At 29.6% G+C, this 14,778-nt stretch overlaps 4 protein-coding genes across 4 annotated transcripts; 1 reads left to right on the plus strand and 3 right to left on the minus strand.

Moving 5' to 3' along the window:
* Window positions 1-231: 231 nt before the first annotated feature.
* Window positions 232-1,671, minus strand: BX663DRAFT_425127 (WD40-repeat-containing domain protein; the record flags this gene model as incomplete). The annotated part of the gene is made up of 6 exons (XM_051522472.1): window positions 232-499; window positions 568-860; window positions 943-1,000; window positions 1,133-1,227; window positions 1,305-1,409; window positions 1,546-1,671. 6 exons carry the CDS (start codon window positions 1,669-1,671, stop codon window positions 232-234), a joined length of 945 nt encoding a protein of 314 aa, XP_051387670.1.
* A 4,568-nt stretch (window positions 1,672-6,239) lies between these two features.
* BX663DRAFT_491728 (nucleoporin protein Ndc1-Nup) lies at window positions 6,240-8,988 on the minus strand. The gene is made up of 9 exons (XM_051525113.1): window positions 8,542-8,988; window positions 8,352-8,447; window positions 8,087-8,261; window positions 7,883-8,015; window positions 7,667-7,824; window positions 7,471-7,603; window positions 7,148-7,412; window positions 6,520-7,086; window positions 6,240-6,450 (listed from the first exon to the last, which is right to left on the minus strand). The coding sequence occupies exons 1-9, from the start codon at window positions 8,735-8,737 to the stop codon at window positions 6,350-6,352; spliced, it is 1,824 nt and encodes a 607-aa protein (XP_051387671.1). The 5' UTR covers window positions 8,738-8,988; the 3' UTR covers window positions 6,240-6,349.
* A 377-nt stretch (window positions 8,989-9,365) lies between these two features.
* Window positions 9,366-12,014, minus strand: BX663DRAFT_491732 (uncharacterized protein). The gene is made up of 4 exons (XM_051525114.1): window positions 11,742-12,014; window positions 10,045-11,682; window positions 9,898-9,978; window positions 9,366-9,846 (listed from the first exon to the last, which is right to left on the minus strand). Exons 1-4 carry the CDS (start codon window positions 11,974-11,976, stop codon window positions 9,503-9,505), a joined length of 2,298 nt encoding a protein of 765 aa, XP_051387672.1. The 5' UTR covers window positions 11,977-12,014; the 3' UTR covers window positions 9,366-9,502.
* A 260-nt stretch (window positions 12,015-12,274) lies between these two features.
* BX663DRAFT_8332 (uncharacterized protein) lies at window positions 12,275-14,306 on the plus strand. The gene is made up of 5 exons (XM_051532333.1): window positions 12,275-12,843; window positions 12,901-13,032; window positions 13,111-13,165; window positions 13,235-13,698; window positions 13,888-14,306. Exons 1-5 carry the CDS (start codon window positions 12,400-12,402, stop codon window positions 13,948-13,950), a joined length of 1,158 nt encoding a protein of 385 aa, XP_051387673.1. The 5' UTR covers window positions 12,275-12,399; the 3' UTR covers window positions 13,951-14,306.
* The last annotated feature ends 472 nt before the right edge of the window (window positions 14,307-14,778 follow it).

Genomic DNA, 14,778 nt, shown 5'->3' on the forward strand with positions numbered 1-14,778 from the left:
TGAGTAGTAAGCCATAATAAAATTCCAGCGACAATACAGGCCAATAAAAGTGTCTGTAAAGGATGAATGGATGTTCCGGATGGGAATTGAAGAGGTAATGAGACTATACGACAACTATTATCAGCTGATGCACTAGCTATCATACGTCTATCAGGACTAATAGCAATACATGTAATAGAAAAACTATGAGCGTCTTTTACTTTTGTAAGAGTCTATTTAACTTGATTAATTTCATGTAACAAATAATATCCATCCTTCTTTTTTTTCATATACCTTGAATGTCTGAGCATCTAAAAGAGTAATACTTAAATCTGCACTTCCAAAAGCTAATACGGCTCCATCTTGACTAAGAGTAAAAGCAGTAATAGGCTTATTACTAACTTTAACGACCTTTAATTGCTCTAAAGAATAAGCATCATATTTAACAATATAAGCACCTGGCTTAGTGATTCCATTTAATACCGCAAATCCAAATTCTTTTGTATATCCACGCCCATACCTAACAGTATACATCACATCAGCCTCTTTTTTTTTTTCTTTCCTCAGAGAGACTATTTTCTCTATTACCTAAATGCTCTAAAATGCGTGATACTGTTTTTAACTATATTTGAACTGGAAATTACTTGTACAATTTGACCTGTATTTTTACCACGAAGATTAACTAATTTCAAAGCATCTCTCAATACACAGGTTAACTTTTCTTTTTCCAAGTTGATATCTACATCCAAGATTTCATCATCAGTTGATATAATCATTGGCTTTGAAAGAGGCTCGTATTCAGGATATGTAAACACATTTACTTTTCCATCTGTAGTTCCTGTAGCAAATAAAGTACCATCTTGACTGAAACGAATGACTCTCTTTTTTTTTTTCATAATTATAAGAAACATTGCTAATCGTTTTTTTTTTTTTTTTTTTTTTCTATTTTATAAATAAATTTACCTGGTAATCCTCCATTTTTTTACTTTCCAATGTATTTAAACTTTTTAATAATTCAAATCTATGAAAGGAATAGAAAAGGTCAATACAAGCTTATTTCCTTTTTCTCTATTTCATCTGCCATTCTTCTTCCCCTTCTCCCCTCCTCTTCTTCTTCATATTTTCTTTACTTTGCTCGATAACGATATTTTACTTATCATCTAAAATCTTGAATACGCGACAATTATTATTTATGCTCTTCTTTATATTCTCTTCTGACTCATTGACACCAACAACAACGAAAGGTTTCTATATATATATATATATGTATATATATTGAAAGTTTAATACTAGCATTCATTTGTATATAGAGATGTGAACTTTACGGAAGGATGAACATCTAAACTCATGGGTGCATCTTCATTCATTTCAAATTCAAAAGAAGCATCTTCTTCTAATTCTTTACGACGAGATTCAATCTTATAAGAAACCTGAATTTATAAAGTACTTTAGTATTTTTTTTCTTAAAAAAAAAAAGAAAGAAAGAAAGAAAGAGAGGAAGAGAGAAAAGTAGTAGTAGATTTAAAATAACAATAATAATAATAAATGTATGGCATTTATATTTACTAATTTATTCTTAACGCCTGAACGTGAAGCTCCTCCTCCTCCAGTTAATATAAGCTGATTGTTAGATGTAAAACCAACACCAAATACTGGGAAACCAACGGATACTTTAAATGTAGGGCAATTCATAGAGTAAATGATATATGTTAAAAGGAATAAAGTAAAATAACAATAAAAAAAAAGGTTAAGTAGTAGTACAATATACAATTAAATTCTGAGTTTTTGTCCTTATTTCTATTTTATTTTAATTTTTTCTTTAATTTTTTTTTTTTTTTTTTTTTTTGGTAATGAGCATGTAGCGACAAAATAAATGCGCAATATTGCCCGAACCAGTTATAGAGGGGAAATAAAGAATAAAAACCTTCCTAGAGGACAAGAAGGGATAAAAGAAAACAGGAAGGAAAAAGAAAAGAGCAGTATTTCGGAATTAAGAGAAAATATAAGGAGCAAAAAAGCGAAAAAAAGTGAGAAGAAACAATTTAAATACAAACCAGACCAAAGGGACCGGGAAAACACACACTATTACTTGGACAACCAATTCAGTATCTTGAGACCAGGATCGACAGGATCAGGAGGAAATTCATCATGAAAGTAATAATCAAGTTCATGTAGGATTGTGTAAAGAATAGGACATAAAGTATACCAGCTCTTACAATCAGAAGGACAACGAGGCTTATGTAGTGGAAACAAGTTGAGGAGGAATAAGATGGGATCTTTGACCGAAGTAGGCATGTAGAGACGATGATGTACATGTAAACACTCAATAGCATGTCGCCGGATCCAATTACGATACGGATGAAAAATACATTTTTTAGGTTTACCACGAACGATATTTGCTAGTTGGTTATAACAAAAGCTAACTGCATGCGCCCATTTCATACAACAATGAGTCATCTTATTAGCTTAATTATAGTACGTCGTATTTAGATTGATTTCTGTCATGTTGTTTGGATCAAACATACTTCATTTGCTTATCAGAAAAGAAGATAAAAAAAGAAAGGTTCATATAGTCATTACCGAAAAGTATATGTGTATATATGTACATGTAATGAGCTACTTAGTGCAAAGTAGTGTTCGTTATCATAATAAAGAAAGAAAGAAAGAAAGAAAAAGGAGATTAATAAGGGACATTAGAACATCATTTACCTTCGTTTGCTGATGACTGTCGTTGAGAAATAGGTTGCTCGAGAAAAGAATCAAAAGTTGTTTCTACATTAGAAATAGCTTGCTTAAAATATCTACTCCTATTTTGAAGTAGTCTCACTAGAACCAAAGAAACCACTCATTATTAAATCATTTAAAAGCTTTATATGAATGGGATTTCAAAAAAAAAGGAAATATGTATACATAAAAGAAATATAAGTTTCAAGAAAATCTGAATTTAAAAGCCTCTTTTTCAATATCTTTAATGGATTGTACTCATCTTAGTTAATTTTTGATAATTTGATTGTAAAGGAAGAATAATAATCATGATAGTTTCTCTGATAAGATATTAGTTAATAGTTTACATAATCACTACTACACCACATTTTATATTTCCTGTATTTTTTATGTCAATTATTTTATAACTTCTTTACTTGTTTTTATACTTCTTAAAGTCAATTTGGAGCAAAAAGATATTTTATAATACAAACAATAGTTAAAGAAGGCACAAGATTATTAAAAGACGCGTAAAAAAAAGAGATATTTATTTATTTTATTTTTATTTTCATTTTTGTTTCATATATAAAAAAAAGTGAATCCCCAATTCGTCAACAGTAAAAATAATAATATTTACTGCAGTCCAAAGGTGGCCGCGTGGAGGCTAGGATTCTTTGCACCTTCTTTGTTCTTGTATTTTTTATTTTTACTAGGAGGTTAGAAAAAACCCATAGCTATCACAATATGTAACGCCCTCTGAATCAACAAGATACCCTACAATGTCCTCCTAATTCAAGGAGGGCAAGATAGGGTGTCTTGTTGATTCAAAAGGCGTTACATAAGTGATAACCATGAGAAAAAGAATTTCCTCCTAGGGCAGGGAAGAAGAAGAAGAATAAAATAGTATTATTTAATGACTTACCTACAAAAGAAATAGTAATAATAAAGAAGAAAAAGAAGAAAAAATAACTTTGAATATCTACTTTTTTATAAGAATAAGGAGGTCGTTGTTGTAAATTACAGTCACAATCATATGAAATCGATAAGAATATGTGTTACCCCACATTTAATACATGCATACACACACATACACACACAGTTACATTATTTAATTTTCTTCCTTTCTTATAAAAAGTAACAATGTGTAGAATAGTAAAATGTTGTCAATTTTATATCTTCTTTATGACTATATGAAATGTATTTATGCTAAAGAAAAGTAAAGTAAATAAAATAAATGTCTTTTGTTTTCACTTTTTTGTTTATATTCTCATAAACTTTCTTTTTTCCTATTTAGGCAATTAATATGCATCTCATTTGTACAATATACTACTATTTCCTAACAAGGGGTATTTGATAAGTCTAGTCTCCCTTGTGTTGTGCTTAAAATCATTCTTTTACTCACATACATCGTTTGCCAAAATGATGTTGTAAAGATTAACAATCTTAGCTTCTTTGATGCATGCTATGAAAACCAGTTTAAGTATTTGTGACTTGCATTCACAGTAATATTTTCCACCCCCTTTTAAATACTAAAATATATAAATAATGGATTCCTTGATCCGCTTGTTTAATCAGCTCATGACATCAAGTCTTGAAAAAGCCCGTCAATTAGGCAAACAAACAATGTGGTGTAGTTAGGTGTTTGGGAGCATAATCCTTCAGCTATTAACTTTTATACACGTCAAGGTTTCTATAAAGTGGGACGCCATACATTCAAATTAGGTTCACAAGAAGATACAGATCATATCATGATCAAGAAACTTTAGATTTGCTGTAATATAATTATTATTATTTATTTTATTTAACGTACATTAAAATGAACTGGTTCTATTCCAATGATTATAATGGCTGTAAAAGAATCTTATAAAGACTAAAAGGGAGATAAGAAGAATGATATATAATATGTTACAATATACCAAATATAAAAGAGGAAATATATTTTTATAACAAGCAAAAATTTCCTTTCTTTTTTTTTAAATCTCTACTGTTGCTACATTTTTGCTCAGGAACAGTATAAATATCTCTTTTTTGTAACAAAGATATCAATTAGAATAATTTGTTCTGATGATGCCTATTTTTTCCTTAAAAAAAATAATAATCCATAGCAATAATGTTCATATTACTGCTGTCTTCCCTGTATAATTTACAGCTTTTGAAATGTTATCCTTAACCCCTTTTGGCCTTCAAGTTTGTAGGCATTGACAAGTATTTGATAATATACTACAAGGAACAAGGAACTTATTAGGTAATCCTTTTTTTTTTTTTGATGAGGCAAAATATTAACTTTAAATGTAAAATTGGATAAAGGAAGAATTGAGATTATTCATTTTGTTTATAGAATATCTTGATAACAATTCAGTAAAATAAAGTAAAAAAAAAAAAGGTTGAATATTCTCAAAAAAGAAATATCCTTGCATTTATTACTGTTACAGTGACAGAATTGTTATATTTGTCAATATCTTCTTTTTTTTTTAAAGTAATCGAGAACATTCTTCTTTACACTAGTTTATAAAGAGATATTGGTTATTATTACAATATTCTTGGTAGAGCTTTTTAAATCTTTATTCTTAAGTAAGCCATAATATAATGTATTATTAGCTAGAGAAGCTTGCTGTTAATCAATTAAAAGAGTCTGTATAGTATGTTTACTTGTGATTATTTCCTGAGATGTTGATTATGATCAAACATAGCAACTATAGATTTGTATCTGTATATGCTTAAAATAAGGCTTTTTAGACACTCTTTTATCTTTCTATAGCTTGAGGACCATAATGATGCCAAGGTACATAATACACATTCATATGTAAGAATTTATTTCTGATATATGATCTGACTGTAATAGTATTATGCAATAATAACAAAGTTGTGATTACTACTGTTCTACCTGTATCTACTGCCGTTACTTGGTATAATATAACCATAACACATCATTATTCATACTGCTGCTGCTGCTATAAAAAGAAAAAAAAAAGGAGTCGTTGATGTAGTGCAAAAAACAAGAATAAATAAAAAAATTAAGGGTTCATTTGATTTGATGGGGAACCCTTGAAGTGATTCGATTCCACAGCCTAGGCTTGGGCTAAATATGCTGCGAATTCTAGTCACTCTCCAAACACCCGTGTTACTTCCATCAGAAATAGAGGATACACATAGGGCTACGTTTACTATAAACACCCCACTTATACCACCGCTGCCATTTATAATAATAGGTACAACGTACAACTACAATACTACTACCAACACATCCTTACTCATGTTAATAATCACTACCTATTACTACTACCACTACTACTAGTACTACTACTTTGACTTGCTTTCGTTTTTTTTTTTAATTCCAATCTAATGTCAAACTGTCACCACTACTGGATCTGCCTCATGTCTACAAAATAAGCTATTTAGACCAGGACTTGAATGTATATGCCTGTGCATATAAGCATGTATAACTAGAAGAATATATAATCTAGCTTTTAAATACATCATGTTTTTTAAAATAAAACTGAACAAAAAAAAAAAAACAACAGTAACATAATAACACTTATTCTAAATCATATAACACGCTTTTACAGCAATATACTTTCATTATTTATATACTCTTTTTTTTCTTTTCTTTTCTTCAAATTTTATTTATGTGAATATTAGTCTTTAAGTCAAGAGTTTGCTTTTTTTTTTATAATTCAATGAAAGCATTTTTGTATTTTCTATCAATTTGGAATTCTTCAAGATAATCACTAAAAGCGATTTTAATTTGGAAAATTGCCTCACGTAAAGCTATAATAAACGTTATTATCATTATTACATTTATATTTATATCTATATATATGTATGTATATCTATTACCTCTAAGCACAGCATGAGCTTCATCAACAGCCATATCTTCCTTTACCAATTCACTGTATTTTGTAGGAGGAGATCTCAAATATCTCTCAATATCGACTAAACATCCCAATAAAGTATTTAAAACATGAGAAAGATCATTCTGCACATATCCAAAAGGATCTTCTTTCAAAGAGGAGGCAGCTAGACTACCAAGTGCTTGAACCGCCCAAATAACGAGTTGATATTTATTGAACACACTTTGAATACGACGTCTTACTGTCTCTCCATAAATACCTTTAAGATATCCAACATAGCCTACTTGCACCTCAATTTCTTTCAACATCTTTATGATTTGACTTTGACTAATGGCTTCCCATTTCTTTTGAGTAAACATTTGAGCTCTGGGAATTGTGGAAGTAGAAACTTCTTCAGCTTGTTCTGCTACATTGGAGAAAATAGCGCCCGTTCTATCATCTAAGCGAGAAAAGTTCTTTCTTTGAGTTGCGAAAATATTTCCTTCTGAATATTCTAATCTATTATATGCTTGTTGTTGTTGAATAGGCTTATCAATAGGTGTAGGTGGAGTAACTAAAAATAAAATAAGTATTCCGTTTTTTTTTCTCCTATAATGGAATTAAGATTTACATACCTGGTTGAACACCATTATATTCTACATCAATCTTTGCTCTTAATTCATCAATCACCTTAATGCATTCAGTCATAATTTTATACCAAGCATTATCCTTCAAATCTTTTCCAATACAACGGAATAACTCGACGCGTTTTTCAGGATACTTACAAGCAAGGACAGCAAGTTCCGAGAATGCAGCCACTTGAGCATTAGGTTTACTTTCAGATAGACCATGAATAAGACAATCAAATTGATTAGAATAAGCATTTGTTACTGGGAAAGTCTAGTTAAAAAAAAAAGGTGTAAGATATCCTATTTCTTTACAAATCGAAAATACTTACAATAGCATAGACAGCATCATATAAACGGTTGGCGGTCTTAAATACACACATTGTAACAGTACCAGCCATGATTAAACGAAGAAAAAGATGAAGATCAATCCAACGGAAGCCTACAATAGGTGAATCTAATACTCTATAAAAGAAAATAAAGAAGAGGTTTAATAGATATGATCTATTAGTATGCATTAAGACTTACTTGTTATAAAAACCAAAGAATCGAGCAGCATAATAATAAATTGACCCATTACAGATAATGAATGTAACGTAGGTATTTCTAAATGAATAAATGGCTCTTTTGGCAGAATTATAAAGTATCGAAGCAATACTACTCTTAAATTCATATTGAAAAGGTTGCTAATAAAAAAAAAAGCTGTTTAATTATTTCGTTATATAGAATACTTTTCTCTCTAACCTGAACATTATTGATCTTAATAATGTACGACTTTTCAGCTAGATAATGATAAGTGTAGTTGAAAGCTAGAATGATACAATAAAGTGTTATGAAAATATTTTCTTGATTCAATTGACGTGCACCAAAATAATGTCTATTTATAATAACAAAAAAAAAGCAAATTAAGTTTATAATATAAATAGAATGCATTGTTGAATTCTTTACCCTGGAGGCTGTATAAGGAAAGAAGAAGTATATGTTTCATTCAAAATCCAGTAAAAATAAGAACGAATAATAACAAGAGAAAGAACACTATGAATTGCGAAAAGAATCCAATTGTCAAAAGAAGTCCATGTTGCTATTATTTCAGCAAGATAACTGGGATATACTGGCTCAAAAACTATTATAATATACGTTAATATTTTACGTCTAGATTATGTTGGTTCATTTTATGTAGTTGTTTTTTTATTTTATTTTATTTTATTTTTACCTGTGAACATCATATTGCGTATAAATGATAAAATTAAACCAGTAAAGAAAAGTAACAAAGAAAAAAATAATGTAGACCATGAAAAGACAATGGTATCTAGAAAAAAGAAAAAAAAAAAGATAATTTGTAAGTTAAGGATTATTTTTTTTTTTCTCTAGTTAATTAATATAATATATAGGATCATGCGTACAAAAACTGAATGTGAATCTTGCTTGAAATAAAATCGAAAAAAAAAGTGAAGAAAGATAAAGTGTAATTAAATAACGTTTATTGTATCGTTCCATCGCTGAAAGGTAAGCATCTTTATAAGAATTACAGCTTTTCTTATTATTATTTACAATAGTTGTAGCCCCTGTCGGTGGCTTTGATGATGCAAATCGCAACATTTAAACAACTTGAACAATCTTTAGAAGACACGTCGTTTGAATAAATTCCCTCTTTTTTATATATCCATTTATTTATGGCCGTTTGCTCGATCATTTTAACAAGTCACAAAAAATAGTTTTTTTTTTCCACTGGACCAGAAAAGAAATGATTGGCTAAAGTTCATAAACAATATTTTAATACGATTTAAATGTTTTGTGCACATAGTATATTGTTCGGGTCAGATCAAAAAGATGCAAAAAAATAAAATAAGACAAAGGTTGATATAAATTGCAGACAAGCAAAAGAGATGAAGTTAGTTCAACTGGAAATAACATGTATAAAGAACGAATCCTTTAGTTATAAGAAAGGATAACTAATAAAATAGACATGCAGTATTACTTTTTATTGAATGTGATTATATCAAATTATAAACAGATAGTGTTAGTGCTTTTATTTCTTTATTTCTTTCACTCATTAATAGTGGTACAGTGCATCAATAAGCTGCTTCAAAGAACAATCCACCCAACTAGTAACTGTCAATAAAGTATTTTCCTTCCTTTTTAATGATATAATAATACTAACTTTACTCAAGGGAATTTCTTGGTATCTCGTATATTTGTTACAAACTCTTATGTACTATGCTTCAAACTTATACATATTTATATATATTTATATATATATATATTTTTTATTCTGGAGTGTGTCGCACTATTTTCTGGAAATAGTAGTGCATGTATGTAAAAATAAATAAATAAATAAATAATGTACACAGCAATTTTATACAGTTAAGAAGATCCCTTAAAAGTTGCTTTTAACTGTCTCATAAACTCTTTGCCTTCTGTTATAATATCCATACAAGGATGCTCAATAGGTACCCATTCAACCGTCCAAGGTTCTCCATCTTTAAAATTTAATATTTCATTCCAATCGTCAAATAAAGGCGTATTATCTAAAGGAATGTTACGACCCGTCTTGGTCGTGATTTTTGTTACACGTCTAGTCTGATAGGATGCTACAATATGAATTCGCTCTGCTAATAATTTTCCAGTATCTGTCGGATGAATACGAATCCATACTCGTTGTTCAGGATTTATACTTGCTACTGTTATATGACGATCCTCTTCTGAAGCTATATATACAACAATAAATATCTAAATAATCAACATTATTTTATCCTTACTTGTCTTTGGTAATTTAGGTAAATTTTTATTTACAAGTCGCTCCTCTTCTTTAAAATAACCATAGTCTGTTGCAGGTACAGCTAAAAAAAAAAAAAAAAAAAAGCAAGATTAGAGCCTACATCCATCAGGTATTTATCTATTTTTACCAATTTGCTTCTGATAATATGAATTATCAACGGCAGAAAAATTATTTAAAGGTGGCGCACCTGCTCTTAACATATTAGTCGGATATACTTTTTGTTGTTGTAATTCTTCTCCTTCTCTTAGATGCTGCTGTTGTTGTTGTTGTTGTTGTACATCAAGATAAGAATTAGTGTAAAATGGAGTCATCACTGCTGGAGACGATGTAGTTGTATAATAATAATGGGGTCTATTATAATTCTCAATTTCTTCACTTTCTTTTTCCATATATGCATGTGGTCTTTCTAGTTCTTCGTTTTCTTCTTGAACTTTCTCGTCCTTTTTTGTACATAGAGTTGGATCTAAAATTTCAATGGTAGTAGTGGCTGAATTATTTACAGGCTTTTCCTTATTCTTTTTTATAGGAGGATCATTATCCTTCAAAATAGTGGCTGTAGTAGCAGTGGATTCTTTTGATATTTGCATAACAGCAAAATTATCTGCAAATGGGTCAACAGCTGTATCTTCCCAATCCGATTCATCTGAGCTATCTTCTTGTGTTTCCAGTTGAGCTTCACTGTCTTTGTTATTTGGTTTATCGTACAGCTTATCTTCCTCTTTCTCTTCTTGCTCTTCTTCACCATGAATAACTGTGGATGGAATGGGTGTTGGAGGACGAGGAGGAATATATTTTGATTTGTTAGATGTTGTGTCTTGGCTGCTACTATTATTATTATTATTATTAATTGAAGTTGATGTCTCTATTTCTTCATCAGGCTTTAATGATAACATAGAATCTGTATATAAAGATTTGTTCCCATGCGAATTTGATGCTTTCGGTGAACTGTGATTTAAAAGGGTAGTGTTATAAAAAGTAGATAACTCCGAGGGGGGGATGGATTGTGGTTCAAAAGATATGGGCTGTTGAGGATATGAAGCATGCTGAATCACATTATTTTTATTGATCTGCTGAGGTAAGCTAGTAGTAGCAGCATGATGAATAGGCATATTAGCATAAGAAGTAGGAGTAGGAGTAGAATGAAAAGTAGCATTATTGATAGGTAATTCTTGTTGAGAGGAGGGGGAGGAGTAGTAAGGTGATGGTGAATCGTATTTGGGTATAATCATAGGTGCCAATGCAGATGGTGCGCTTTGATGATGAATAGGCTGTGGTCGTTGTTGACCAAGTGGTAATAAGATAGGCTCAGTTGGAACAGAAGAAGAAGAAGATATTCTTGAAGGACGATTTAAATCACTAATAATAGGCGATGGCGCTGTATAGTTATGTATAATAGGATTTACATCAGTTGGTACAGGCATTTCCATGTGTGTTATAGTTGAAGACTGGCTAGTAGCAGTATTCTCGTAGTTAGTCATAGGTTGATTATCTTTATAGGCAGGTGATATAGGTGATATTCTAGGCGTTGGTTGGTAGAATATAGAACTAGGCTCAGGTGAAGGAGAAGCAACATTAAATTGAAGTTCAGGCTTATAAGTTAAATAAGATTGTTTCTTATTTTGTTGTTGATTTGATTGTCTCGATGGTAATACAGGGGTTGTATTAGCAGAAGAAAGACCATAGAGAGGTGTAATTGGTGGTGATGGAGTGCTAGTAGAATTGCTCGGTTTTTTTGCAGGTAATGAGCTGGTGCTATTACTATTATCTATAATATAAAAAGTCAGACTTCCCTTATAAATAAATAATCCTATTCATTTTTATTACTATTATAAGCGCTTGGTTTTACTGGTAATGGAGGAGGGGATGACAAAGATGAAGATTGTTGTCGTTCTTCTTCTTCTAATTGTGCCTGCAGTTCCTTGGCAATAGCTTCATCATTAAGCTCTTGTTCTCTTCTTCTCTGACATTCTAATTCCCATTCCTTTTCTGCTTCCTCTTGTAATCTTTTAACAAGCTTTAACGATTTTTGTTCTTTTCTAGAATCGAATAAATGTCTCATGGATTTTTTATTAATTCCAATAAAAAAAAAAAAAAAAACTGTTTTATATCTAAAAGTATTTAAGCGGTGTTTAAATTATGTACTTCTTGTAAATTCATATTCTTTTGCTTCTTGTTCTTGGCAAATGTCAAGGAAAATATGTAACTATAACTATTTTTTGTTAAAAAAAAAGGAGGCTATTGTTAAACAAGCTTAGTACATTTTTTTAAACTTTATTGGTTCTATGTTTATTTTCCTTGGCAAGCCAACTAATAATAAATATTTAGAGCACTTTTTTTTTTTTTTTTTTTTTTTTTTTTTTTTTTTGGAGAAAACGTTCTTCCGTACATCAAATTTCGCATCCTTACATCTTCTGAGTTCAATAATTTTTCATCATTATTATAACTACGCATTTCTTCTTCTTCGCCTAACATTACATACACAATGAGCTTAAAAAGACCGATAACAAATAATAATGATTCTAGAAATAAAAGATCCAAGTATGATAGTTTTTCAATTAACTCAATTATTTTAGAAGAAAAAGAATGTCGGATGTGCAAAAAACAGTATAAGAATCCTATTTCACTCGATGAATGCATAAATTATGAATTACAACCAAAAATATATTTTAGTTTAGCACTTATTTTGGCAGATCCATTAAAAGAATATCTTCTTTTAGATAATAATGGCTATATATCCCAACTAGCAAAACATACTATTCAACTTGCTAGAGATCATCTATTAGCTTCCCATGTTCTCAATTTATTAGTTTCTTTATATATAGAAAATTGTAATGCTATTATACCTTTATTTAAAAATTGCAATATTGATGATTTACATGAAGAAAGAGAAATAAAATTTATATCAACTTGTTTAAATGATAGCCAGGTAAGAAGTCTTTAGACAAACACATGTCTTATATATATATTAATATAATGTGTATAGGAAGTGACAGTTAACTTAGTTAAGTTGCAAGCGAATAAGAGTTTAAAAATCAATTTAGAATCCATTGTTTTATCTGATATTCGATATGCAAGACTTTTACCTCTTTTGTCTATTCTTTATAATAATACTACTGTACGTAAAAATCTATATATATACACACATATATATATCGCTGATTTACAAATTAAGTATTATATGTATAATGAATAGAAGAATACTCCTACAAATGATTCATTAATTATACTCGATGAGGAAGAAGTTGAAAGTATTAGCTCTTTTTCTTCCGATTCATATCAAAATAAGATTACAATCAATGATAATGACGATGAAATAGAAATTATAAATTCTTCCCATCATAATTCTAGTCCATTACCTTTTCCTCTTATTACTTTGCAAGATGAAAGTTTTAGTATATGTCAAACATCAAATAAAGACTTGGATCAACCACAGACTTCTCAAGAGGAAGAACAAGTTAAAATTCCAAATTATGATGAGCTGTCTACAATTGAATTAAAAGCAAAATTAAAGACATATGGTTATAAAACAAGTAACAATAGAAACCAAATGATTCAAGATCTCAAAAATATCTTTACTTCATTATTTAATAACAAAAAAACCAGAGATATCTCATTATCAGCTCAACAATCATATGTCACAGCCAGCACGACTCCCTGTTATAATGATGAGGAACTAGAATTATCCATTGATACAACTTCTAATGATGATGCTACAAGGACAAGCATCATTCAGCATCTTAGATCAAAGGAAGACATTATGAAAGAAATATGGTTATATAATGTAAGTAATCCTATTCCTAACTGCTATATTAGGTTTTGTAATAACATATCCATATATCATAGTCAGTTCCTATTGACAAATGTAATATTGGATCAAATTATAAAAAGAATGAAATAAAGATGGTTTTAGATGAAGTGGTGAGTCTATTCTGTTCATGATTATGTAATCATATTAATAATACTTTCATAGGCAGCAAATACGAAGATAATCAAAAAGAAAAAAGGCCCTTCTTCATCAAAGCATTTCTTATAAGCATTCATCGATTTTTTTCTCTTGTTTTGTCATTGATGCTGCTAATTATGAGCAATAAACTTAGTATTTTGCTGCATTAATATGACTCATTTAAAGACATACATATATACATATATATATGTATATATGTATATAAATGTATACATATATATATATATATGTGTATGTGTACATGTATTTTATTTTTTTGATCTATGATTCCTGAAATGCCCAGCTGGACATATCAATGAAATGAAAGATTACTAAAGAAAATAAAAGGGGGTAAAACTATATTCTATATTGTTAAATTTATAGAATCAGTTACAAGTGTACTTTATAAAAAAAATAAAAAAAAATAAAATAGCACTTTATTGCACTGAATAATTATAGAATACATTACAGTCAATTTGATTGTGGATATAATTAAGTTTCATGGTTATGCATCCTTTCAAAATTACTTGAAGTTAAAGAAGTAGATATAATTATGACGCTAAGGGTTATTTAGGACAGGTTAAGAGCATTGATTTTTATTGGAATAAACGCAATAGTTTCGATTTTTATGTATATCTTGGAAGAATAAAAGAATATCGGTAAATTTTTTCTAGTAGTCTATGAAAAAAGAAACTTGTTTAAAAAATTGATAAGGTCTATACTGCAAGCCTAAGGATCTTTAGCAAGTCTCTAGTTAGTTTCACTACTCGTGTGCTATTTACACTATTCCTCAAAAAAAAAATGGATTGCTAGGTGCTTGATGAATACCCTTCTTCTCTTTATGAACCAGAAGAATGAATAGCTGCTTAATCCTTTATCGATTAATATCATTTCTATTTTCTTCTTTTACCTCTTTCC

This window comes from Cokeromyces recurvatus, assembly GCF_025118155.1.
Source record: "Cokeromyces recurvatus strain NRRL 2243 chromosome Unknown BX663scaffold_1, whole genome shotgun sequence".
NCBI classification, from domain to species: domain Eukaryota; kingdom Fungi; phylum Mucoromycota; class Mucoromycetes; order Mucorales; family Mucoraceae; genus Cokeromyces; species Cokeromyces recurvatus.

What these genes read in the sequence shown, in the direction of transcription:
- BX663DRAFT_491728 (XM_051525113.1), bottom strand. Translation starts at nt 8,737, where the DNA reads ATGTTGCGATTTGCATCATCAAAGCCACCGACAGGGGCTACAACTATT. An exon ending in ATGATGCTGTCTATGCTATT is followed by an intron (nt 7,413 to 7,470) that starts GTAAGTATTTTC and finishes TTTTTTAACTAG; the next exon opens with ACTTTCCCAGTAACAAATGC. An exon ending in ATATAATGGTGTTCAACCAG is followed by an intron (nt 7,087 to 7,147) that starts GTATGTAAATCT and finishes TTTTATTTTTAG; the next exon opens with TTACTCCACCTACACCTATT.
- BX663DRAFT_8332 (XM_051532333.1), top strand. Translation starts at nt 12,400, where the DNA reads ATGAGCTTAAAAAGACCGATAACAAATAATAATGATTCTAGAAATAAA. An exon ending in CTTGTTTAAATGATAGCCAG is followed by an intron (nt 12,844 to 12,900) that starts GTAAGAAGTCTT and finishes TAATGTGTATAG; the next exon opens with GAAGTGACAGTTAACTTAGT. An exon ending in TTCTTTATAATAATACTACT is followed by an intron (nt 13,033 to 13,110) that starts GTACGTAAAAAT and finishes TATAATGAATAG; the next exon opens with AAGAATACTCCTACAAATGA.
- BX663DRAFT_491732 (XM_051525114.1), bottom strand. Translation starts at nt 11,976, where the DNA reads ATGAGACATTTATTCGATTCTAGAAAAGAACAAAAATCGTTAAAGCTT. An exon ending in ATATTATCAGAAGCAAATTG is followed by an intron (nt 9,979 to 10,044) that starts GTAAAAATAGAT and finishes TTTTTTTTTTAG; the next exon opens with CTGTACCTGCAACAGACTAT. An exon ending in ACCTAAATTACCAAAGACAA is followed by an intron (nt 9,847 to 9,897) that starts GTAAGGATAAAA and finishes TTGTATATATAG; the next exon opens with CTTCAGAAGAGGATCGTCAT.